Source organism: Microcaecilia unicolor, chromosome 13, assembly GCF_901765095.1.
Source record: "Microcaecilia unicolor chromosome 13, aMicUni1.1, whole genome shotgun sequence".
Lineage (NCBI taxonomy): Eukaryota > Metazoa > Chordata > Amphibia > Gymnophiona > Siphonopidae > Microcaecilia > Microcaecilia unicolor.
Window position 1 is genome coordinate 1519069 of NC_044043.1, and position 27118 is coordinate 1546186.

The window sequence follows — 27118 nt, forward strand, 5'->3', positions numbered from 1 at the left end:
CACTCATTATTTTTCAGTCTCGCTCCTCTCTCTTCTCCTTTCTCCGATATATCTGAAAAAAGTCGTCACCTCTCTTTACATCTTTAGCCATTTTTTCTTCCGCTCACGCTAGCTGTATTTCCCTCTTCGCTTCTTTCAGTTTAATCTGATAATCTTTTCTGTGATCCTCTCGTTGCATTCTTTTCCATTTCCTGAACAAAGCCTCTTTTGCTCTTATTTTTTCAGCTACTTGTTTGGAGAACCAAATAGGCTTCCTGCTTCTCTTGGTTTTGTTTACTTTCCTCACAAGAAGATCAGTCGCCATAGTTATAGCAGCCTTTAGCTTAGACCACTGTTTTTCCACTTCTCCTTCGCCTTCTCACGCCAACAGCTCCTTCTTCAGGTATTCCCCCATTTTATCAAAATCAGTATGTCTGAAATCCAGTACTTTGCGTTTTGTGCGTCCGCACTCCGCCTTCGCCCTTATATCAAACTATATGGTGTGATGATCACTATTACATAGGTGGGCATCCACCCGGATATTGGAAACACTACCTCCATTAATGAGCACTAGATCCAGCATCGACCCTTCCCTCGTGGGTTCCATCACCATTTGTCTGAGCAAGGCACTTTGTGGATGCCTGTCAGTCTCCCTACTTCTTTCTGATTCCGCAGACGGGACGTTCCAATCCACGTCAGACAAATTGAAATCTCCCAACAGTAGCACCTCCCCTTTTATACCAATCTTTGGAATATCTTCTATCAGATCCTTGTCTAACTTCTCCGTTTGCGCAGGAGGTCCGTGGATAACTCCAGTGTAGATACAGGTTCCATCTTCTCTTTCCAAGACGATCCATAAAGCTTCTTTTCCCCAGGTTCCCCGCATTTCAGCCGCTCTGATATTTTCTCTCGCATACAGAGCCACTCCTCCACCTCTTCGGCTCTCTCTATCCTTCCTAAAAAGATTATAGCCTGGTACGGTCACAGTCCATTCATGAGAATCGTTGAACTACGTCTCCGTAATAGCAACAATATCCAAGTTTTCTTCAAACAAACATCAGGGCTTGCAAGTCTTGAACCTTTTTACTTAGACTACGAGCATTTGTGCACATAGCTTTCCATGTGCTTAGTGAGTTTGGGTGGTTTTTTTATATTTACATGACCTTTCCCTCTGCCATCATGTTTATTCTGGGAGTTACTTTCCAAAATCCAGTTTCCTTTTGTCACCCCCACCCTCTAGTTTAAATGTCTAGAAACATATATAGATTATGTAATGTTAAATAATTGATAGGGATGGGAGGGGGGGCAGTGGGGTTTTGGGGAGTGGGATGGAGAAGAGATAAGGGGAGTGGGGGGACGGGGAGGAATGGGGGGAAAATTGTTGCCTGTTCTTAAAAAGTGTAATGTTTGCTGTAATATGTCTTTCAACAAATATAAAAAACGATTTACGCATAATTAAGGGGAGAAGAAGGGGGGATAAAATGAAAATGTTGTATGATGATTTGAGTTATAGCACTATTAGTTTGTATTGGTTGGATACCTTTATATTTTGTACAAGCTTTGTTGCTATTAATAAAAAAGATTTAAACATAAGATGGACTTGGGAAAATCCACTGCTTATTTCTAGGATAAGCAACATAAAATCTCTTTTTGGATCTTGCCAGGTACTTGTGCCCTGGATTGGCCACAGGATACTGGGCTTGGTGGACTTTTGGTCTTTCCCAGTGTGACAATGCTTATGTTTTTAAGAAATTATTTCTGTTTCACAGTGTATATGATAAGTGAGATGAAAGCATGGTTTCGTCTTGACATTCTGCCTAAAAATGTATGCTCCACACTTTACCATCCCCTGCCCTTTTACTAATTTAGACAATGCAGTGACTTTTGGTAAATGTCACAGACTGCTTCTTTTATCTCCAGGTGCACATTGGCAGCTCGAAAGCTACGCCATTTTTGTCTGCTGATAAGAGGCACTGGCATGAATGTGCTGTTACAGTATGTGCGAATGCTTGGATTTGCTATAAAATGGTTTTTGAACATTTCTTCTGGTTTGCAGCCAAGGATACACAAACTAGTTCTGATAATCGCAAAAACTTTATTGTATATTAATGGAAGGGCAAAACACAGGGAATATGTATATTTAGTTTCAGCCTGAGAGAATGCATCTGTACAACTTTTCTCTGCTATACCAAATACACTGGTAGCTAAAGTGTGTGGCACATAGCTTTTACAGCAGGTAAAAAGTATCTGCACTCTGTGAGTAAAAGGTACATATGCTATGTCCTAAAATCCCAATTTATACATGTAGTATAGGCACAGTATTTATATGAGGGGAAACCGATTTCAATGGCCTGATAGACAATGGCTTTTTGTCCCTTCCATTGCTCTAGGGGACAATTTTGAAAAGGACACAGATGAGACAAAGGACCCTGGGGGCTAGCATTAAATGGCACAAAAAAATACAGTGTGACAGTTTTAGAGCTTGATTCATTAAAGCTCTTCGCTATGGATGTAGCATGAAGGAAAACACTTGATGCATGGTAGGCTCTCCTCGCTGTACCCCATTCAAAGCTGTCTCTTAGTAAAGAAAGCCTTTTATTACAGTTCCTATGAATTTTCTTTCTTTCTATGGCTGTGGGGAAAAAATCTTTGTAAATTTAAGGGTTTTCTTATGATATCTAATAGACAATGTTGGGTGGTACAGTAAGGAGAGGCTCAGGAAAGAAAATCAAATAGTCCAAAAAGACAGCAAGACTATACATTTTGAGTGGGGTGGACAGAGTGTCCAACACCCAGAGAGCATGAATTAGACAATGACTAACCTGTAAATACAAAATGCAGGTGTAAGAGAGACCACACGTTGCTTTATCACATTGCTTCTCAATCTTATACTCTCACATTGCCCTGGGCTTCTTCTACCTTGACTTTGAAAGACAAGTTTACTTCAAACAGATTCCATGTCTAGCAGTTACTTCATTTTAGGAAGCAGCTTTAGCACATCTTTGTCATGGTTTGAGTAGTACAAAGAAGAAAAGTCTCTGCTTCATGTCTGTTACTATCAGCACTTTGACCAGGTGCACAATAATATGAGAAGGGCAGTTCTTTTCATTTACTTTGTGTCAAAACAAGCAGCAGTCCAGCGAAGCACCAAGTCCCTCTGCCCACACTCACTTCCCTGAAGTGTTGTTCTGCTGCTGCTGCTCTGCCAAGGCTTGCTGAAGGCGCATTCGTTTCCGTGAGTAATGCTGCCAGTGAAGAATCTGCTGCTCATCGATGAATTTGGCACACTGTGCATTCACTAGCTCCTTACGGAAATGTTCGTACTGAAGAAGCTCCAACATGTGGAGACACTGAGGATACCTGAAAGATGAACAAAACTATAGCCAGAATCTATTTATAGAGCAGAAACTCACATTCAAAGAGCAGAGTGCATAAAAAACAATTCTAAACTATAGACTGCATGAACTTTGAGATGGTAAAATTATGCCTTACCTGATAATAATTTTCTTTCCTTTACTAACAGCAGATGAATCCAAAAACTGATAGGGTTGTGTCTACCTACCAGCAGGTGTAGAAGGCAGTGGTACCAGATGGCCAGCCCCTCCTTCATTCAGTATATGTTTTTGTTACATTTGTACCCCGCGCTTTCCCACTCATGGCAGGCTTACATGGGGCAATGGAGGGTTAAGTGACTCCTGTGCCTGAAGTGGGAATCAAACTCAGTTCCTCAGGACCAAAGTCCACCACCCTAACCACTAGGCCACTCCTCCACTCATCACAACGCAGAAAACATGCAAAGGCGCTCAGAAGCCTTCCTCACCCCCAAGTCATATCAGAATTAACACAATGAGGCATATTTTCAAAGCACTTAGCCTTCCAAAGTTCCATAGGTTTCTATGGAACTTTGGAAGGCTAAGTATTTTGAAAATGAGCCCCTATGTGACTCACAGCATCAAAGTCACTAATCGTCTTTATCTATTCTTTTTTTATTTTTTTCTTGATGGGAAGGAACAAAAGGAAAATCACAACACAGAATGTGACTGAAATGGGGGAGGGGAGGAGAGAGATCCTGGATTCATCTGCTGCAAGTAAAGGAATGAAAATTATCAGCAGGTAAGGCATAATTTTACCTTCCTTATCTTCTGCAGCAGATGAATCCAGAAACTGATGGGATGTACGAAAGGAGTCCCTAAAGTTGAAGCACTCCCTGCAAAAAATGTACCAAATCAGGATGAGAAGCTAAAGATACACCCGACATGCATCCTCTAAAGCAGGCCAGAGCTACCACCTGCACTTGAAGGAAACTAAGCCAGACCTTTCTGTAAACTCTCTTGCAAAAAGACCTGAAACTAAGGAATCGAAGGCAACCAAGTGCGAACCACACACCAAGCCTCAAAAGAATGCCAGACCCAAGCGTAAGCAGTCAAAGTAGATCGCTTCTGAGCCCACAGCAAAGTAGCAATCACTTCATCGGGATATCCCTTTTTCCTTAAACATGACCTCTCAAGAGCCAGGCTATAAGACCAAAGTGAGATGGATCCTCCATCAGCACCGGACCCTGATGTAGAAAGTCTGGGGTGACCAGAAGTCAAAAGGGAGCTTCTAATCAGAAGACAAATTAAATCCGCATACAAAGGACACTGGAGCCAATCCTGCACCACCAGAATGACATGGCCTTGATGGTGCCTGATCTTGAGGATTACCCAGCCGATTAACAGCCAAGGAGGAAAGACGTAAAAGTGTCTCCTCTGGCCAGGACTGCAGGAGGGCGTCCAGTCCTGCCGAACCAAATGCCCTCCTCCTGCTGAATGTGGGCACCTTGGGTGTTCCAGCAGGATGCCATCAGATCTATCTCTAGCGTACCCCACCTTCTGCAGATCAGCAGAAACACCTCCACCGACAATTCCCACTCCGCCAAATCCAAGAGATGACAGCTGAGAAAATCCACTTCCACATTAGAAGTCCCAGCTATATGCGCCGCTGCTGACAGACACAGAGTGTGAGCCTCAGCCCATCTCAGCAGCAACAGCCAGACAAAGTGCCACCCTGCCGGTTGATGTTAGACACCACTATTGTGTTTGTCTGACAGGACGCGAATGGCCTTGTCCGTCAAGGAGTCTTCAAAGGCTGGCTAGTGGGGCATTGGCCAAAGCAACAGAGCTCTAGACGGCTGATCGGCCACACCACCTCCAGTGCCCCTGAGCATGTAGAAGAAGGCAATGAACTCCCCTATCACAATCCTCTGAGAAGCCAACTGCATCCCTCTCAGGAAGACATCCTCACGCTGTGACGAGCTCGAGGAAGCCTAGGAAGGCGCCTCTTATACTCCCAAGAAGTCAGAGACCACCCGCTCAACAAAGAATGTTGCAGCGGGTGCATGCGAGCCCTTGCCCACGGCACACCTCTAGTGTGTCTGCCATCAAGCCTAACACCTGAACATAATTCCAAGCTCGTGGCCTTGGCAAAAAAGGAGCAGTCGGCAAACCTGACACTGGAGCCTGACCTTCCTGTTTTCTGGCAAGAAGACCCGACCCAGAGCCATGTAGAATCAAACATCCAGGTAGGTCAGGGTCTGAGACGGAGTGAGGTAACTCTTATGGAGATTAATGACCCAGCCCAAGGACTGCAACAGAGCAATTATCCGGGCAGTGACCCTGTGACTCTCCAGCTCTGAGTCTGCTCACATAAGCCAGTCGTCGAGATCCTTCCGGAGAAAGGCTGCCACCATGACCTTGGAAAAGGTGCGGGAAGCGGGCAAGGCCTGCAATTGAAAATGAGACCCCAGAATGGCAAAGCGGAGGAACTGTTGATGAGGCCAAATCAGGATGTGCAAATAGGCTGAAATATGAACAAAGCCCCACCTCAACAGAGGAAGGAAGCAAGCTCTGAGACATGCGGAAGACAAAGTATGGAAGGGAAGCTGGGCTCAAGAGCCCAAGCGAAAAACACCAATTGACAATCAAGCAGAAACCAGGCCAAAAACTCCAAAAAGAAAAATGTGCCCGATAACCTCCCCTGGGCCATCCATATCGATGGGACCATACTGCTTTGACCCTTAGGTATCCAAGATGTGATGGAGCCTCATCTAACAGAGTGAGAGAGACGAACAAAAGGGGTAAAGACGTGCCCAACACGCAGAGAAGGAGTCGTGCCCAGCAAGCGTAGACAGGCAGAACCCAGATCAGAGCCAAGAGGGAGCTGCATTCCTTATACATAGATGGAGCTGTTCCAGGTGTGCATGTCAGGAAGAGCCGAGTCATGACCGATGCTCGGAGAGGAGATGCGACCCACAAGCGGCGATGTGGCTGTGCCTTAAATACCGAGGGAGCAGCACCATATAGGCAGTGAAGGCACTGCACTGAAGTTGCCGTGATGGAGTCATGTGCAGAGAGGGAGCTGCGTCCGACATGGAGCTATGCTCTACATGCTGAGTTGGAACTGCACCCAATAGGCAGGGATGGAGCCATGACCAACACAGAGCTGCATCCCAGATACAAATATGAAGAAATGCTGAATATGAACAGCTAAAGGTAAGAGCCACCGCAGATATGGTGGTGCACTGAACATAGAAAGATGGAGCTAGGTTCCACTGGCGGTCATAAAAGCTGTGCGCCACCCGTGGAGATTGACCAGTGCCTAACATAGCAAGATGGTGCTGTATTCAACACGACTTTATGAATCTGTGGTCACCATAGCACGCTGGAGCAATGCCCAACACACAGAGAACATGCCGAGCAGGAGTCGAGCCTAACACGCCTGGAACCAAGTCCCCAATGAAGGACCCGAGCAGTGCGCCATACACAGAGATGGAGACTCGCTAACCTGCCAAGGTGGTGGCCCACCCAAGCCAAATAGAGGGAGCTGTGGCATTGAGCAAAGACGCGGCCACTCCCCCATGTGTGGAAAAGGAGTCATGTTCAGCATACAGAAATGGAACTGTAAGCAATCAGCCAAGATGGAGCAGTACCCAACAGAAAGAGATGGAGTGGCGCACACCATGGAGTAGGTGTTGCGCGCTCAGTGTCAAGATGTAGGAGAGAGCAGAACGGCACACTCCTGAGGCAGATAAGAGTCATCCTCCACACAGAGAAGAAGCCACAGAACCCATACTAAGGAAAGATACACCTAAGATAGATGCTGCCATTACCATGATGCCCTGCATATGGATGGACAGACCTGTGCCTGACATGCAGCACTAGCCACGGGCCTACCATATAGCAAAGAGCCACACTTTCTCAAGATGCATCCATGAAATGTGGTCCACCACCGCCAAAAGAGCTGTGCTCTCCCAAAAACATCACAAAAGTTCTCAAACAGCCGAGACTGCACTTCAGCAGCAAGAATGACCGAGGCCTTGGCAATGTGTGCCCCAAAAACAATTTAATGGATTGGAACTCCAAGCAGCAGCCCACACCACTGAGTGCCACTCTCGGCGAAGTTGAGGGTCTTGTTATAGTAGAATACCCCGCTGACACCCTGAGCAAATGAAGAGAGCAAAACCAGCTGTCTGAAAAGAAAGAATGCAGGTCCCCATATATGCAAGAGAATCCCGCCTCAGGAGGCAGGTGACAGTCTGGAGCTCAAGAGCTGGCGGGGCTGTGTTACTTAGGCAGAGTCCCTCTGGGAAACTGAAGGCAGGCCAGCAGTCAGCACTGGACTCCCGCTAAACTGAAACCATCTGACCCCAGGCGCAATGGGGAAGAGAGCAGGACGGGTACCCAAAATTTCCAAATCTTAAGCCAGGAATACAAACGCCACTGACTCAAGACAAAAGAGAAAGCCACCAAATTGCCGCCACATTTTAAACAAACCGGCCAAATCCCCAGCAAGGGAGGCACATCCAGGCAGCAAGCTGCGAACACGGAGTCCACAGAAAAAAAGGAACGAAATTACACACTGACTCCGCAAAAAGTATACGGAAAACTGATGACTGATGAACCCACAAAGTAGGGCAGAGAATATGATTAAACTGTTCTGGTCGGCAAAGTCTGGATGCAAGTAGTGAACCATGAAACAACGGACGTCCAGATCAATGTGACAAAATATCTCACCAAAAATATGCACATTAGAAGAAAGTGCTGTCATGAATATCCTGCCTAGTGCACAGCTGGAACCCAGAGGAGAAGCAGAAGCCACTGACTGTCCTTTATTACATTTTCTGGATTTTTTTTTTTAAAAGTTGAATAGCAAGCAAAATTAAAACAGCTTACCTCCTTGCCAAAAAGCAGCAACACACACACCTGAGAACATCCCTTCTTCCATGAAGGAAAGGAAATTCTGCTCCATGACACTTCCAAATCTCGCCGAGCCACTGCAGCTCACAGGTGAGCGACAGGAGGGGAGGGACCCAGTATGCCCAGGTGTCACCTTAGCTGGCAAATGAGGGACCCAGCACCACTAAGTGTCATCTTGAGAAAGACCAGATTCTGGCTACCAGCACACCCCTAGTTCAACTGTCACCAGATAAGCTGGGACAGGAGCCAGCCAGCAAGCACCAAGAGGAGCTGCACGATCCGTCCACCATCCTCTAGGAGACGGAGAAAATACTGAACCTTCTAGGCTGCACGATACCCTTTAGGGGCAAATTACTTGGAACTACTTTCTCTGTCTCCTTCCACTGGTGGATGGATACAACCCATTAGTCTGGTCTGGTCTGATATACATGAATCTTCTGGGCTGCCCTGAAGCAGCCAATGGTGAAACGCAGATCCCGTCATGACCCTTATGTACATGTGATATGTTTATTTTTTGATGAATTGTTTTCCATTTTGGTCATTAAGTTGAGGACATCATTTGGCAAGTCACTTGAATGGCACATATCACAACAGTATTCAAGTGGTTTTTATATTTTTTAAATCTTGCAACAAAAATGTGCAATAATTGAGAAGTCAAGAGCCTTCAAATTTAAGGTCAGTGAACCTATGTTGGTCTCTTTGGCGCTTTCTGAGCATGTCTAAAAAATGTCATGTTTATTTTTTTTTTTATGCATTAAAATATTTAAGCTGTGGGTTTCTTTTTGTTTACATGGAAAGCCATTTACAGGCAGCGTGTGAATGAAGCTGATTTGTCTTAAGCTGGAGGACAGATAAATGAATGATTCTGGTACGTTTTGATGTACAATTTATTTTATTGTTTTATGAATGTCTTCTGCTTATTGTGTAAAATAGTGATTTTAAGCAAAAAGAGCAGGTAAGAGTTACAAAGGCATAGGACCGACCCCAGCTGCCAGAAACTGAAGCCTGACCACTGCAGGATATTGCTCCCTACAGGGTGAAAAAAAGGAGACAGGGACAACATGGGACTCCGGAAAGTAGCACCAGTCCACAAGAGTCCAAAATAGAGACAAAGTTTTATTAATAAAGGACCACCATTAACAGAAGAAGAACCTGGCCACGTTTCGCTAAAACGTGCTGCATCAGAAGTCACAAGTTCTCAAATAAAAACAAGTGGTGCTTTTAAAAGCTGACATCAAACAGTCACAGAATCAAAACTGTACTCAGGAAAGATTCCTGCTGTCACTGTGTGCGTGTTTGATGTGTCAGCTTTTAGAACCACCACCACACATTTTTGAGAATTTTCAACAGATTGTAATCCACAATGCAGCCTGCTCTGGCAAAACGGAGCCACGTCAGGCTCTTCCTGTGTTAACGGTGGTCCCTTGTCAGTAAGCTTTACGTCTCTATTTTCGATTCTTGTGGTCCGATATTGTTCCTTAACTAGTCCATTTTTGTTTTCTGCCTCTGGTTCTGTACTATCCGGGACAGTTGGGACACTAAACTCTCACACTTGACCCAATACCCAGCACTCCTCCCCCTTCCTCTGTTGTTTTACCTCCAAGCTTTGTAATAATCAAAACTGCCATTTACCTCATACAAAGTTTCAACTGTTCACAGTGATATTTATAGCCAAAATTAAGCCCCACTCCTTACTTACTTTAAATACTTGGCATATTCAGGTTCCTTCCAGTAAAGTAGATACTTAAGATAATTCACAAATGCTCTGTCTTTGAAGTAACCTCTTTGGGCAAGAACTAAAAGAAATAAGATTTACATTTAATATGAACAATTCTACACTGAATGCAAATATTTGTACATCATGTTTATCAAGCCTGGAGTCACTAGACATTTAGCATTCCACAAACATACCTTACCCATTCTTAGGAACATTTTTTTAATAAGTATCTCAAAAATGTTTTTACGAAAGTGGATCAGCTAAAGTTAAAGGGAGACCAGTACCATGGGGCCAAAATATTTTCTCTAAAAATGTATATTTTATTTTTTTAATTCCATGGTCAGGGCTGAAATAATTTCAAGATACTTAGAATTTGATTTCTCCCATGGGGAGGAGAAAGCTGGGTTGAAAAGAGGGTCCAGGAGTTGCCTGCTGGTGCTGGAGGAAGGACTGGGTCAGGGAAAAGCAGCAATGATAGCTCGCTGGACCAGCAGGGTGAGAGGCAGCTGCTAGGTTTCCGAGGACAAAGACTCATTCAAAGGGAAGTAGATATCAAAATGTCAATAGAAAAAAAAAAGCAAAAAAATAATTAAAAACAAGAGCAAGATTTAACTCAATCGAAAAGTACATGGCACAGGCACTGTACATAACACATTTTCTAGCATTTGCCATTCTCATTTTCGCTATCCCTACCTGCACTCTTATCACCTTCCTTCCTCCCCCACCTTCCCTTTGGTTCTCTCTCATTTCATGGGTCTTTTCTTCTGCCAGTGGAGATTAGGAACCCCAGCAGTAACTCATTAACACAGCTTTTCTCTTTTGATGGAAACCACTCCAGCATTTAAGCCTCTCGTGACATCATATAGATCTTCCTCTGAGACTGCACAGCTGTTTCAATAAGGGTATGTGGCTCCTAATGTGTGCGGCAGGTGAACAGATACAACCAACAGCATGGAAAACAGCCACTATAAGACCAAAGCTTAAAGACACCACCAAGCCTTCTAGTGACTGCCAATTTCCGACTGATTGCTAACCTCACATTTACAGTGAACATTTTAGAAAATCGATTGACATTTTTAGAACAAATCAATGCACTTCATCATAGCACAGAGACAACAATGCTGGGTCTTACCACTTACATGACTTAGACCATGCCAAATCTGTTCTCCTTCTGTCTGTTGATCTTTCTGCAGATTTTGATTTCGTTGACAACTCTATACTATTAAGATTACAACAGCTATGCATACGGAGTACTGCTCTCACTTGGTTCACCTCTTACCTGTCCAATCATGTTTACACTGTCCGAGTTGGTGACGCTTTCACATTAGCTTCCGGGGTACCGCAAGCATCCATCCTTGCACCTACATTATTCAATATATTCTTGCCACCACTCTTAACTTTACTTCAATCACTAGACTTTAAAGCCTATGTCTATGCTGATGATATTCAGGTTCTGGACACAGTTGACCCATTAGACCCATCGCAAATTATCTCGTGTCACATCCTGGCTTAGGGATAATAGGCTTGCTCTCAACCCCAGTAAGTCTAAGACTATTCTTTTCACTGCTAATCTGAACAAAACCCTTGTCTCATCCATTCTTCTTTGCTCTGTCCCAGTTCCATTAGTTGACGGTACTGAGATTATAGGAATCATCATTGACAGCTCCTTAACATTCTCTTCATAAATATCGTCGGTCATGAAATACTCATTCCACAAGCTTAGAATGATTCGATCTATAAAATCACTACTACAACCCTCAGCATTAAATATTCTTGTAATTCTCTAGTGTAATGCTCTCTATAAAGCAATCAAGGTCAAGGAAACAAAACACCTTCAAGTACTGGGTACATGAAATATGAGCATGCTACACCACTACTGAATGAGGCCCATTGGTTACCGATTTACATATCACTTATAACATACTCCTCTTAGTCCATAAAATCATGTCTTCTGACATCTAACTCCATATTGTATGGTTGGAATATTTAGATCATCGCAAAAAAAACCACAGACTCATTGTCCCCTCTTTCAGAGAAATCGTTCATGTCACCACAAGATGTGGTAACAAATTCCAGAGCTCTGGACCCTGAACCTGAAAAACGCACAATTCAGGCTTCAGATATCCCTGCAAAAATTTAAGACGAATTTAAAAACATTTCTTTACTGATGCTTACAAATGCTAGTGAGGTATCAACCTGTATTTTACAGCTGTCCTCATGTTTTTTTTCCTCTCCTCCCTCCTACTGATAATGTATTTTTCTCTTTCCCTAATGAAGTTATTTTCTGCTCCTCTCACTGCCCATCTGTCTTAGCTTGTAGGCTGCTCAGACATTTGCTTGATGAGCGGGATAGAAAAGTTCTAAATAAACTTGAACCAACCCAGGACTAATAAAGCCCACTTTATGGGATGTTTGCATGTTTGCAATGCACACATATGCATGGATTGAGGAAAAATACATCCCTGTCAGAATCCACATTCCTTCTGACATCCTGAAAATTTGGGGCCCCGTTTACTATGCCACGTTAAAGGTGCATTATCATTTTTAATGCACGTTAACCATATACGCACCTACAATAGCCCTATAGGCGCCTATACAGCGCACGTGCTAATTGTAGGTGTGTTAAAAACGCTAATGCACCTTAGTAAACAGGGCCCTTGGTTTGGTGACAACAGGAATAGAGTAATTCTACAACAGGGCACATAGGAGTTAAGCAGGCGTCTATTTCTATAAAAGAAAAGTAAATGCATAAGTAGCCATTTACATGCGTTCTTGCCACCTACCCTGTTTCCCCGAAAGTAAGACATCCCCCGAAAATAAGACCTAGTAGAGGTTTTCCTGAATTGCTAGATACAAGGCCTCCCCCGAAAGTAAGACCTAGCAAATTTTTGTTTGAAAGCAGGGCCGCGAGAGCCGGACAAGGCCCCCCCCCCCCCCCCCCACCCACCCTCCGTCGCTCCCGGAACTAACCTTAAACGCTTCCTTTCACCTTCGCAGCAAGCAGCAGCAGGGCAGACCTCTCCTGCCTTCCGTGCCCCGCCCTCGCGGACATTACATCAGGCGAGGACGGGACACGGAAGGAAGGAGTGGCCTGCCCTGCTGCTGCTTGCTGCAAAGGTGAAAGGAGGCGTTTAAGGTTAGTTCCGGGAGCGACGGAGGGCGGGCCAACCCCGATCCAACCCTGATGTTTCCCCGAAAAATAAGACAGCCCCTGAAAATAAGACCTAGCGCATTTTGGGGGGCAAAAATTAATATAAGACAGTGTCTTATTTTCGGGGAAACACGGTACAACTAGGCAGCTTCTTACAGAATTTCCCCCACCAAACTACATGAGGACGTGCACACAGAGACATACTGATCTCATAAGCCTTCATAAAATAGAATAAAAAAGAAAAAGAAAATCTACAAAGGATTTTCTTTGGTTTGTAAGAAATTTTAGCCGACACTTGATTTCTGTAAAATAAAAATTGTTCACCCCCCTCTCTGCTGGTGGCTGTACAGAACTAAACCTGTTTCAGTGTTAAGGAGGGTTTATATAGGTGTTCCAAAAAAAAAAAAAAAAACAATCCCCGCCCTGTACAATACATCACTGCCCTGGCAAAATACACAGAGAACTAGAATGAGACAAGGATTGTGAAATTATTTTCCAAGATTCCGATGTATTGAAAGAGGTTATTGTTGTAATGTTAGGATTTCTGGATCAATGATGATTCAGCAGAACCTTTTAGGACTTGTCTGGAACATTTAATTAAAACAGATGTAGCACCAGGGCTACCGTGCAGAGCACTTGGATTCAATTATTGGTCCAGAACACTGCTCTCCTCTGGTTGGAGATGTTGTAGAAACAGCAGTTATGCTCACAAGATGGGGACGGGGGAGCATGGGGAGAAGACCTAGTCATCACTCAACAGCAACCAGACTCTTGGTACACATTTACAGGCTCCAGACGAAGCTCTAGTCACGATCCCTGTCCAAGGACCACTGTTGAAATGGCTAGACTAAGTGAAAAAGAATACAAAATAAGGTGGGGGGGGGGGGGGGGGGACAAAATCCTCAGATAGTGGTGAGCGGAGGCTCATGGTGACACGATCAATCCTGGTATTAATTCAGCAGGAAGTATAAAAGAAAATAAGATATGTAATCGTCTCTAGCAAAATGTCACTAAAGTAGCACATTCAAAATGTTGAGAATGGCCAATTTTTCAAGTCATGGGTCAGAAGCAGTCTGAAAAAGTTATGTTTGAACTTCTGTAACTTTTTTTCTCACATAAAAGGATGGGGTTTGGACTGTTGTATTACATATTGTTTGCGCTAACAGAATTAAAATCTTCATTTGTTTTGTTTCTGGTGACTAGTCACATTTCACCCTCCTGCCCCCTATCCCTCCCCCCCCCCCCCCAAAAAAAAAAAAGTTTTGCAACCATCTCATTTCTTCTTTTATTTTGCACTTATAAGAATTTGCTGGGAACATGGAATGAGTTTGGCGTTTAAGGATTACAGTTAACAGCTAAACCATTTAGGCTTCCATATTCAGAGCACTTTAACCGGGCAGGAGAGGCTTCTACCCAAATTGCTCTACTGGTCCAAATGCTAACTGGAGAGATGCCAGTCCCCAGATACCTGGACAAGTAGTCCTAACTATGCTTGGATATCCAGGTACCGGCACTGAATATTGACTAGATCCAGATACCATCCAATGACCCACAAAGACCCCAACATTCAACATTTCAGCACTGAATATCTGGGTCTAATTCAACCATCAGCAGTCAGTGTTTACTGCTCTCTTATACGTCAGTGATTTATTGCAGAAAAAGGTAAGAAATAAATACACGAAACAGCCACCTCTAGCTGTACGAGGGCCCCCCACTCAATAACAGCCCAGCCTGCCCCAACATTTCATTCATTAAACTTTATATTCCGCACTTACCCAGAGAAGAGTACAAAAACAACACACATAATAAGAATACACCAATTAAGAACAATATATGATCACATACAATCAAATAGCAGTACTTATATCAAATGCACAACAATAAAATAGATACCATTGGAGATTCTACATGGAATGTTGCTATTCCACTAGCAACATTCCATGTACAAGGCTGCGCAGGCTTCTGTTTCTGTGAGTCTGACGTCCTGCACGTACGTGCAGGACGTCAGACTCACAGAAGCAGAAGCCTGTGCGGCCACATTGGTGATCTCCAAGGGCCGACTTCTAGTGGAATAGCAACATTCCATGTAGAATCTCAAATAGTAGCAACAGTGGAGGAGTGGCCTAGTGGTTAGGGTGGTGGACTTTGGTCCTGGGGAACTGAGGAACTGAGTTCGATTCCCACTTCAGGCACAGGCAGCTCCTTGCGACTCTGGGCAAGTCACTTAACCCTCCATTGCCCCATGTACGCCGCATTGAGCCTGCCATGAGTGGGAAAGCGCAGGGTACAAATGTAACAAAAAAAAAAAATTATGCAAATACTTCACTAAAGCCTACTGCTCATCTAATATAATAAAACGCACCGTGAACGTTCTGAAGACAACGTTCTGAAGTCACTCAAACACTTTCTGAAGGGTTCGTGGATTCGTGTGTGAAGCCACCCAGCCGTCTCTGCCCCGCCCTCGCGTCAAACGTCATGACGTCGAGGGCGGGGAAAAAAAACGGATCGCGAGGGCAGAAAAAAAACCAAACAAACTGATCGCACCCACGCACAGTGCGTTTTAGTATATTAGATTTACCTCCGTGGTGGCGGTTCCGGCAGCGCAGTGTCAGGGAAGGAGGCGGCGCTCCCAACGTCTCTAGCCTTCCCTTCGCTGTGTTCCGCCTTCTTCTGATGTCAATGATGATGTCAGAAGAAGGCGGAACACAGCGAAGGGAAGGCTAGACGTCGGGAACGCCGCCTCCTTCCCTGACGCTGCACTGCCGGAACCGCCACCACGGAGGTAAATTTAAAAAAAAAAAAAAAAAGAAAAGGGATGTTGGGGGGATAGAAGAGGGTGGGCAGCAAAGTTGAACACTGGGAGCAGGAGGGCAGGGGAAAAACGACAGCATGGATGCGAAGGGGGGGGGGGGAAGAAGAGGGCGGGCCAGGCTGGGACATGGGAAAGAGAGAAGCATGGATGCGAGGGGGGGTCATGGAAGGAAGAGAGGGGAATTGCAGGAAAAGGAAGAATGGAGGGGGCAGGGGACAGAGGAGCATGGATGGGCATGGATTGGGAGGGCAGGGCTCAGGGAGAGAGGGGAATTGCTGGATAGGGATGAATGGAGGGAACAGATGGGCATGGATGGATATGGATTGCAGGGCAAGGCTCAGGGAGAGAGAGGAATTGCTGGATAGGGATGAATGGAGGGGACAAATGGGCATGGATGGATATGGATTGCAGGGCAGGGCTCAGGGAGATGAATCAGGGAGATGAATCAGGGCTGGATAGGGATGAATGGAGGGGGCAGGTGACAGAGGAGCATGGATGGGCATGGATTGGGAGGGCAGGGCTCAGGGAGAGAGGGGAATTGCTGGAAAAGGATGAATGGAGGGGGCAGGGCTCACACTCTCTCATATACAATGTCTTTCTGACTCTCACTCTCACACACTCTGTCTCACACTGTATCACATTCACTCTCTATGTGCCACACAGTCACTCACACACTCGCTTGGTCTCATACACTCACTCTCACAGAGAATCTGTGTCTCGCACACACACACACACTCTCTCTCTCTCACACTGTGTCTCACATACACACTTGCACACAGTCTCATTCTCACACACACACTCTCTCATACACACACACTCACTCTCTCTCTCTCTCATACACACACACTCACACTTTCACTCTGTCTCTCACACAGTCACTCTCACATACACTCTCCAAAACATACACACTCCGAGGAAAACCTTGCTAGCGCCCGTTTCATTTGTGTCAGAAACGGGCCTTTTTTACTAGTATCATATAAAAGGTTAACTTTCAAATACTTACAATTCAGGTAATTCGGGTTCGCTAAACACTGAACAAATTCTAACTCCAGCTGAAATCGAATCCGAGCTTGGTCATCTGAATATACAAATAAGAACAAAAGGTGCATTATTCATGTACGTAATTTATTTGTAAGCATTTACTACAAGTCAACAGACCCTTTTTGGACCGATTTAATCTTCCACAAATTAATTTCCTTCAATATATATGTTTTTCAAGTTTGATCCTTATTGTACATTTTGATCACATACCTTAAAGAGTTGCTGTTTTATTCCCCAAATACGTGGATGCATGGATATATGCAGCATAAACAGTGTTGGGACATGCTACAATTTCCAGCAAAATCCAAACTGCAGATTAGGAGCAAAAAATACACATTTAACCCCCAAATAACGTATCCTTCCCAACTGCAAAGGAATTAAATACAAAACCATCTATGCATCCAGCTTTTCCTTTTTAGGCAGTCAGCTTTGGAACGCTTTACCGAAATCCATCAGAGCAATTACTATCTACCCTTCAGGAAAATGTTGAAAACCCATCTCTTCAAGCAAGCTTATCCAAACGACCCGACCTAACCTTATAAACCCACACACTTTATTCTTGTTTTGAAGATGACTATATCATAAACCATGTCTCCCAAACTACTCCATACTCACCTGTCTTCCCTGCCTTATCCCTCCTAATCTCTTTTTCCTATGTTACACCTTCCCATATTCAATTTATATATTCTCAAAGCCTTTCTACTACTATGTTACACTACAATTTGTAGACTTTTGCAATTGTAATTCTGTTTACTATGTAAGCCGCATTGTACCTGCTTTTGTGGGAAAGTGCGGGGTATAAATGTAATAAATAAACTGGCAGGTGGAAAGCAAGATGGAGGAGGTGCCGCTCTTGGCGGGCCTCACATTTTCTGACCAGCAACTTAACCCAGCTTATGGAAGCAGTCAGAAAAGCCACGGAACCAAACCTGGGTCATCTTTCGGACAGATTGCCAATGTGGAGTCCTTACTAGTTGATACACAAAGACAAATGGGAGAGCTCGAGCAGCGAGTTTCCACCCTGGAGGATACTGTAGTCAAGAGGGAGGTGCTTACCACAATAGAAAAGCAAGTGCAGGAGAAGGCAGAAAAGCTTTAAGACTTGAATTGCTCCCACTGGAGCAATCTTAGCATAACTGGCCTGCCAGAAAAAAATTGCAGCGCGCTCATACCAGTCTTGGAATGCTGGCTTGCACAAGAATTTGCCTCAACTGATAGCATTGGCCCCTTGTGCTTAAAGCGTGATCATCAACATGGCTGTGTGCAGGAAGACCATTGGCGCCTGAGAGCGGTAAACATCAAACTACATAACTATGTACGTAAAGTGGCGATCTTGAGAGGTTACCAGCTCAAACGATATACCCTACAATATGAAGGTGAACCAGTCAGAATTTTTCAGGATTACTCCCAGTCCCTGCAAGAACGTAGGAAGCAGTTCACACCACTTTGCTCAGCTCAGCTCTTTATGCAAAACATAACATTTATGCTTCTTTATCCAGCAACCCTAAAAATATATAACAACGGTCAGTGGTGTTCATATGATTCTTTTGATATAGCGCAGGACCATACGACAAGTTTTAGCCTTAAGAGAGGGCACCATCTGACTCTTGGGTGGTATGACCCGAGGCTTCCTAACTAGTGGGTGTAATGTCTGCTTGATAATATGTGCACTGCAATCCTTTTTTGGTTACTTATGCATACTATTATGATTGCATCTTGGACGTTTAATCTGAGGTTTTTTTTTCCTAGTTTTGGGGTGGTTCTCTCTGGCCACTACAGTTTGGTGGTGGGTGGTTTTGTGGGTTAAGTGAAAGCGAGGGGGAACGAGAATTGTTGGAGAAATGAGATGGAATGTTTGTTGAGGATTTGACTGGGCTCCCCTCTGGAAATCTCACAGTACTACTTTTCAGTTTTGCCCTTTTATTCCACCATAACTTCCTCCATATGTAAAATTGTTACATGGAATGTCGGTGGCATCACTTCGCTGGTTAAGAGGGCAAAAATTATAGGAACTTTGAATAGGCAGGAGGCTAATGTAGCCTGCTTGTTAGAGACCTGACTAAGATTCTGAACTTCAGAAGCTAGTGCGGAGCTGGGTGGGAAAGATCTTTTTTGCCTCCTCTAGCTCACGCAAACAAAGAGTGGCAGTGCTTTTCCGCAAATCTTTAGCGTATAAGGCCCAGGCCCTTTTCACCGATCCACATGGGTGCAGAATAGAATCTTGCATTTACTGGTCGTTTAGGGCCCCACCCCATATTAGAAATCGTTTTATCCCTCATTACTGAGGAAGCTGCAGGCATAACAAGTTCCAGAATTGGTGGTTCTTGGTGATATGAACATCCTTTTGGATCGCACCTCGGTGAAGTCTACTATGGCCCCTCAAAATCCTATACCTACCTATTTGATTAAGCAGTATCAGGCATTCTTTCTACCTTTTATTGCCCAAATGGTGCAGGACAGTATAAACAAGGGTGTTGTCCCCATTATCTGGAAATCTGCGACAATTAGACCACGACAAAGATCCCCATTACAGTAGGGACCTCATCACTAATTATCGACCAACTGCTCAACTTCCCTATGTTTCTAAAATTGCTGAACAAATTGTAGCTGATTATTTTACGACTTTTTTTGAATTGCATGAAGTATTACATCCTAATCAAACCGGCTTTCGATCAAATCACACTACTGAAACATCTTTACTGGGCACGCTTATGGACATCCAAAAAAGAACTGGCAAATAAAATCATTTTAAAATAAATATAGTAATAAATTCTTTTTCCCTGGGTCTGACAGCTGCTTTTGATTTAATAGATCATGACTTATTGTTAACTCGATTAGCAGCTTTAGGGATAGCAACCTAGGCTTTATTTTGGTTTCAAACCTACCTTTCCAGGTAGAACATATCGTGTTCTTTGGCAGGATATGTTTTTGGATCCATTCTTTCCTCCATGTTGCATACTCCAGGGATCACTCCTTGTGATTGCTTTGTTCAATGTAGTCTTACCTCTCCTGGCTTATTTAATACAATCCTTGCGGGGGGGAGGGGGGGGGTTGATACTATCTAAAACTCTGACGATGTACGAGCAAATTCTTGAGCCTCTAGATATCCTACACAATTCTATTCTCTCTTTTATTAATAACGAACTTCTCTGCATTGAAGCCTGGGTTAGGGGACATAAGAGGAAAATCAGTGTACAGAAAAAAAAAATTATGTTCTTTCATAGCGATCCACCGCCTCAGTCCCTTATATTTAGTGATTCCAGGCGAGTGGTACAATTATTAGGTGTGCTTCTCGACTCAAACCAGTCTTTTCGGGACAATATTTCCTCTGTTGTGTGCACATGATTTTTTAAACGGTGTCTGATAAGATCTGTTCAGCATCTACTTGACCTAACAGCACTTTGTATTTTCATTCATGCTGTCATACACGATCGGATTATTGTAATGCGCTTTTTAAGGGCATCTGCCAGAGAGAGATCAAAAGGCTTCAGATTTTGCAGAATGTTGCAAACTGATTTTTGGATCATGGAAGCTTGATCATATGACTCCTTGTTGCGAGATGAACACTGGCTCCCAGCAGAGAACTGTATTTTACATAAAAATTTTATTACTGGCTCATACAGTTTTTCATACCATCATCAATTCATGGTTCAGATCCTGCACTTTGCTCTTAGCCAAAATGCAAAGAAGAGATGTAAATCAATAAATAGTATGGGTGTGTGTGTGTGTGGTGCTGTCCTTCAAATCCTGATGTGAACCTCTGATCTGTGCTGTTTCTCCTTGTATCTGCTCATCTCAGGATAATATCAGAAGAGGTTTTCCTCCTCCAGTGGCCAGAAACACTCCAATGCTGCCAAACAGTGGCACTTTCCAGGGGTCACTATCATGCGTGTGCACAAAAACTGAGCATTATTGGGGGCAGGGCCAGAACGGCAGCAGCCCATGGCGAATGCCACTGACTATGAGTATTGGGGAATTTCTGGCCACTTAAGGAGGGCCTCTTCTGCTGAAGGGGCATGGGGCTAATTAGGTGATCACGGCTGGATCATGTGTATGATCAAACACCAACCCAATGCATGAAGACTATACATACAGTAACAAGGGTATCAGCATATGTGGTAAAGAGTACTAGCGCAGTAAACAGAGCTTGCATACAATAAAAAGCAGGGGTGGACAAACCACAGTCCACAGATCAAAATCGGCCCACAGGACCTCTCAGTTGAGTATGTTCCTCCATAAAAACTATTTAATTGAATCAATAAGGATAGTGGATCTAAGATGCACCTATGACAGCTGTTCAGTCCTTGGCAGTTTTCTTCTGTCTTTAATGATCTTGTCCAACATTATGCGCAAGAAGAGGAAGGGGAAGCTTCGAATATGTTCACCTGCAGTGGTTTCAACCCCTGGGCTTCGGCAGACTACACTTAACATCTAGAGCCAGCAGTGGCAACACTTCACTCAGGCTATCGCCGGCTGAACCACAGGGCCTTTCCTCTACCAGACCCCACTCTTCTGATGCAACTTCCTGTATTTGGCATGCAGGATCTGGCAGAGGAAAAGCGTTGCCATTGCCGACTCCAGATACTGTATAGCTTTCCTTGACACTGTTTGCTAGTGATCTCAGGCAGGTTTGGAGGGCAGGGAGTTTGCAGCAAGTAGTGCAAAATGACTGGACTGGGAAGGGAGGGCCGCGTGGAAAAAACAATACCAGATTCAGGGAAACGGAGGAGAGATGCCAGATTGTGGAAGAAAGCAAGCAACAAAGAGGAAGACTGCAGAGCAGGGAGTATGTAACACGACTGTAACCCTCATGAGATTACAGTTATCGATGAAAAGTAACTATGACTTTACTATAGTGAAATTAACCAGTAATTTAATTACTTGAAAAAGTAATTCATTATTGTAACGCAATATCGCACAACACTGCAAGTGGGTTATTACCACAGAAGCACAAGCTGAACAGCCATTAGCACAGACACACCTCTTTCCATTTGTGCTTCTATGGAAATAATGCATGCCTAATGCAGCTTAAAATGGCATACTGCAGGATGCACTCAGGCATCCTGCAGCAAGTGCCATTTTAGTATTCATTAAGCCACGCGCTAAAAAATGTTGTTGTTTTTTTTAGGAGGGGCATATCAGGGGCTATTCCTGTGCTAATCAATTAAAGCAGCTACATTAGCACATGCTAACTAGTTAACACAGGATTACCACAAGAACCCTTACTGCCATAGTAACATAGTAGATGACGGCAGAAAAAGACCTGCACGGTCCATCCAGTCTGCCCAACAAGACAACTCATGTGTGCTACTTTTTACCCTACTTTGATTTGTACCTATGATCTTCAGGGCACAGACCGTATAAGTCTGCCCAGCACTATCCCCACCTCCCAACCACCAGCCCCGCCTCCCAACCACCGGCTCTGACACAGACCGTACAAGTCTGCCCAGCACTATCCCCGTCTCCCATCACCGGCTCTGGCACAGACCGTATAAGTCTGCCCCGCACTATCCCCGCCTCCCAACCTCCAGCCCCGCCTCCCACTACCGGCTCTGCTATCCAATCTCGGTTAAGCTTCTGAGGATCCATTCCTTTTGAACAGGATTCCTTTATGTTTATCCCACGCATGTTTGAATTCCGTTACCGTTTTCATTTCCACCACCTCCCGCGGGAGGGCATTCCAAGCATCCACCACTCTCTCCGTGAAGAAATACTTCCTGATATTTTTCTTGAGTCTGCCCCCCTTCAATCTCATTTCATGTCCTCTCATTCTACCGCCTTCGTATCTCCGGAAAAGGTTCATTTGCGGATTAATACCTTTCAAATATTTGAACGTCTGTATCGTATCACCCCTGTTTCTCCTTTCCTCCAGGGTATACATGTTCAGGTCAGCAAGTCTCTCCTCATACGTCTTGTTACGCAAATCCCATACCATTCTCGTAGCTTTTCTTTGCACCGCTTCGATTCTTTTTACATCCTTAGCAAGATACGGCCTTCAAAACTGAACACAATACTCCAGATGGGGCCTCACCAACGACTTATACAGGGGCATCAACACTCCCTTTCTTCTGCTGGTCACACCTCTCTCTATACAGCCCAACAACCTTCTAGATACAGCCACCGCCTTGTCACACTGTTTCATCGCCTTCAAATCCTCAGATACTATCAACCCCAAGATCCCTCTCCCCATCCGTACCTATCAGACTCTCGCCACCTAACACATACGTCTCCCGTGGATTTCTATTCCCTAAGTGCATCACTTTGCATTTCTTGGCATTGAATTTTAATTCACTATAGTAAACTTGGGTTCAGAATAATTTATCTTTTATATATATATATATATATATATATATATATATATGCATTTTAAAAAAATGCTAAAGTGTTTTAAATTGTTTTAAATGTGCTCAGACCATACCGTTTACACCCATTATATCCCCAAGAGGAATATGTGGTGGTGTCACAATGGAACCATCATTGCACATGTGATGTTCCACCTCCTAATATTTGTGTATGTACATACAGCTGCGCCCAAGCAGATCTTACTCACCGATGTATGCGTATATCTATAATACATATGTATAAGTCATGAACTACTCACATTAAATATTGCTAGACTTGAGCTCAAACCTCCGCCCATAAATTATGGTACATTCCATATTACCTTCTGATACATGGATAATAAAACATACAGTTCAATATTTGTTTGAACCTAAAGGAGGTATATGTTAATTCATGGCACCCTGATCTCTCTTCCCCAACATATCTAACACAAACCAACCCACAATGCGATATACACCCATATTCACATAATTATTTCACTCCCCTTGGGGTATATTGTGCTCGTGCTTCATTAAAATCACATATCATTCATCCATTCCAATCTTGCCATCAAAATAACTGCTCCCTTTAACTCTGGCCGAGTTTCAAAAGTCTTCATCAGAAAGGGTAACTAAAAATAAAAACACACTCTTTTACAAACAAACCACACTTACAGGGTGAAGTATACACTCACAATGCTTCAGACAAACTCAATATATTAAAACAAAATAACTCACAATACTAATCTTTTAAACCAATTTGCAGGCATCATAAATCCCCCGGGTGGGATCGCCTCTGGAATCCTTCCTCACTCCACGCTCCCATGCTCCTTAAGTACCTGAATTAATGAAGCTCTGGCCTTAACATTTACCAGCTGGAAACAGCTTCATTTAAAGTAACAGCAACTTTCTTAAAACTTTCTTAAACCCTCCCGAGCCTTCAGCCCTTAAACTTGAATACCAAAGCACAGAAACAATTGTAAAACCACAGGGGGTCAAATTAACACCAGTCAAAACCACTCCACCTCCCTATTCAATCCCAAAGGATGAACAGTGTTCCTGGAGAATATTAGAAGCTGCTCCTTTTGGGCTAGAATTTCACTTAAATTGTCCCCTCTGGTCAATTCAATATGAAGCAGCACTGTATAACGTAAATCCTGAATGTGATGATTATACTCCTGCCAGTGTCCAGATAAAGGAGCCTCAGGCTTACATATACGGATGTTACTGACGTGTTCCCCAATCCGAATCTTGATTTTTCTAGTTGTATAACCAATATAAAAAAAGCCCACACGGACACCATATACAGTATACAACCCCCTGAGAGTTACAGTCTGTTCTCTTTTGCGTGTGAAATACCTGTTTATTATGGGGGGGCTTAATTGTATCCCCCTCCTGCACATATCTACAGTACAAGCACCCCCCACATTTATAATGTCCCGGATGTTCCTGAGATTCCTCCTTAGGAGGTGGAACATCACATGTGCAATGATGGTTCCATTGTGACACCACCACATATTCCTCTTGGGGATATAATGGGTGTAAACAGTATGGTCTGAGCACATTTAAAACAATTTAAAACACTTTAGCATTATTTTTAAGTGTATATATATATATATATATATATATATATATATATATATATATATATATATATATATATATATATATATAAAAGATAAATTATTCTGAACCCAAGTTTACTATAGTAAGTTTAAGGTTTAACTTGGTTGGTTGGATTTGATCTTCCTGATTTTTTGTAATTTATTGAATTTTAATTGCCAAACCTTAGACCATTCTTCTAGCTTCTTCAGATCCTTTTTCATGTTTTCCACTCCCTCCGGGGTGTCCACTCTGTTACAGATCTTAGTATCATCCGCAAATAGGCAAACTTTACCTTCTAACCCTTCGGCAATGTCACTCACAAATATATTGAACAGAATCGGCCCCAGCACCGATCCCTGAGGCACTCCACTACTCACCTTTCCCTCCTCCGAGCTAACTCCATTCACCACCACCCTCTGGCGTCTGTCCGTCAACCAGTTCCTAATCCAGTTCACCACTTTAGGTCCTATCTTCAGCCCATCTAGTTTATTTAAAAGCCTCCTGTGGGGAACCGTGTCAAAAGCTTTGCTGAAATCTAAGTAGACTAGGAAAAAATGCCCGTTTCTGAGCGCAATGAAACGGGCGCTAGCAAGGGGCCCCCTCCCTCCGTCCCTCCGAGCTACTTGCCTTGTTCGCTGTGGCGTTTCCGTTTCGGCCCTCGTCGAGTGTCATAGCTCCGCCCTCGACGTCATGACGTTTTGACGCAAGGGCGGTGCAGACACTCCAGTGCACACCGGATATCTCGGGCGCCTCAACTTCCGTGGGGGCTTCAGAACGTTGGGGTTGCCTTTTATATAAAGAGATTACGTCCATAGCTCGTCCCTGATTCAATTCTCCTGTCACCCAATCAAAAAAATCAATGAGATTCGTTTGACACGATTTCCCTTTGGTAAAACCATGTTGTCTGGGATCTTGCAACTTATTGGCTTCCAGGAAATTCACTATCCTTTCCTTCAGCATGGCTTCCATTACTTTTCCAATAACCAAAGTGAGGCTTACCGGCCTGTAGTTTCCAGCTACTTCCCTATCACCACTTTTGTGAAGAGGGACCACCTCCGCCATTCTCCAATCCCTCGAAACCTCTCCCATCTCCAAGGATTAATTAAACAAATCTTTAAGAGGACCCACAGAAAAGGTGGGTAAGTGCTCATGCAGTAATTTTTTTTAATGGTCTTACGCTAACATTGGCCAATGGTCATTAATAAAAATAATGGAAAATCCGCCATTTCATGGCTGTGGAAAAAGACTTAACAAGGGCCACTTTTTTGCTGCAGTTTAATAAAAAGGCCCCCAAATCAACTACTTTCCCACTCGGACTACAGCAGCAGCAAATATTATACAGTTCTGAAATATTAATTGATTCACAGTTCACTGAATACATGTGGGCACAATTTGTGCAATCCGAAGATCCATTACATTCATTAAATAACTTGATTAGATTGTAAGCTCTTTTGAGCAGGGATTGTCCTTTTTGTTAAACTGTACAGCGCTGTGTAACCCTAGTAGCGCAAATGTTAAGTACCGTGTTTCCCCGAAAATAAGACACTGTCTTATATTAATTTTTGCCCCCAAAAATGCAGTAGGTCTTATTTTCAGGGGCTGTCTTATTTTTTGGGGAAACATCGGGGTTGGCCTGCCCGCCTTCTGTCGCTCCCGGAACTCACCGTAAACGCCTCCTTTCACCTTCGCAGCAAGCAGCATCAGGGCAGGCCACTCCTTCCTTCCGTGCTGCTGCGAAGGTGAAAGGAGGCGTTTACGGTGAGTTCCGGGAGCGACGGAGGGTGGGGGGGGGGGGCGGCCCGGGGGCGGCCTTGTCCGGCTCTCGGCGGCCCTGCTTTCAAACAAAAATTTGCTAGGTCTTACTTTTGGGGGAGGCCTTATATCTAGCAATTCAGGAAAACCTCTACTAGGTCTTATTTTCGGGGAAACAGGGTAGGAGTAGTAGTTGATAGCTCTTTTTCCAAAGATAAGCACATAACTTGAATTTTAAAAAAATGTTAAAATATTTGCAAGCCTGAATTTTCAAACAAAACCAGAAAAGAACCCTTGAACCACTTCTCGAAATTCAGATTCGAATTCTGCAACCAAAGAATTCTAATTTTTGTTGTTCTCAATAGCATTAAAGGCAGCAGAGCTGGACACACACAGGGACAATATTGAACTAGTGCTACCTGTTTCCAGGCCGGCAGCAGCCATAGCGACTTGTCAACTCCGCAGGCTCAGAACTGAGGATGACGCACGTTTACCGGGACATATAAT

At 43.9% G+C, this 27118-nt stretch overlaps 1 protein-coding gene across 1 annotated transcript; it reads right to left on the reverse strand.

Annotated features, from left to right (window-relative positions):
* Nucleotides 1–2060: 2060 nt before the first annotated feature.
* On the reverse strand, nucleotides 2061–27118 carry LOC115482516 (mediator of RNA polymerase II transcription subunit 31). The gene is made up of 4 exons (XM_030222370.1): nucleotides 27031–27118; nucleotides 16897–16971; nucleotides 9913–10009; nucleotides 2061–3339 (listed from the first exon to the last, which is right to left on the reverse strand). Exons 1-4 carry the CDS (start codon nucleotides 27053–27055, stop codon nucleotides 3147–3149), a joined length of 390 nt encoding a protein of 129 aa, XP_030078230.1. The 5' UTR covers nucleotides 27056–27118; the 3' UTR covers nucleotides 2061–3146.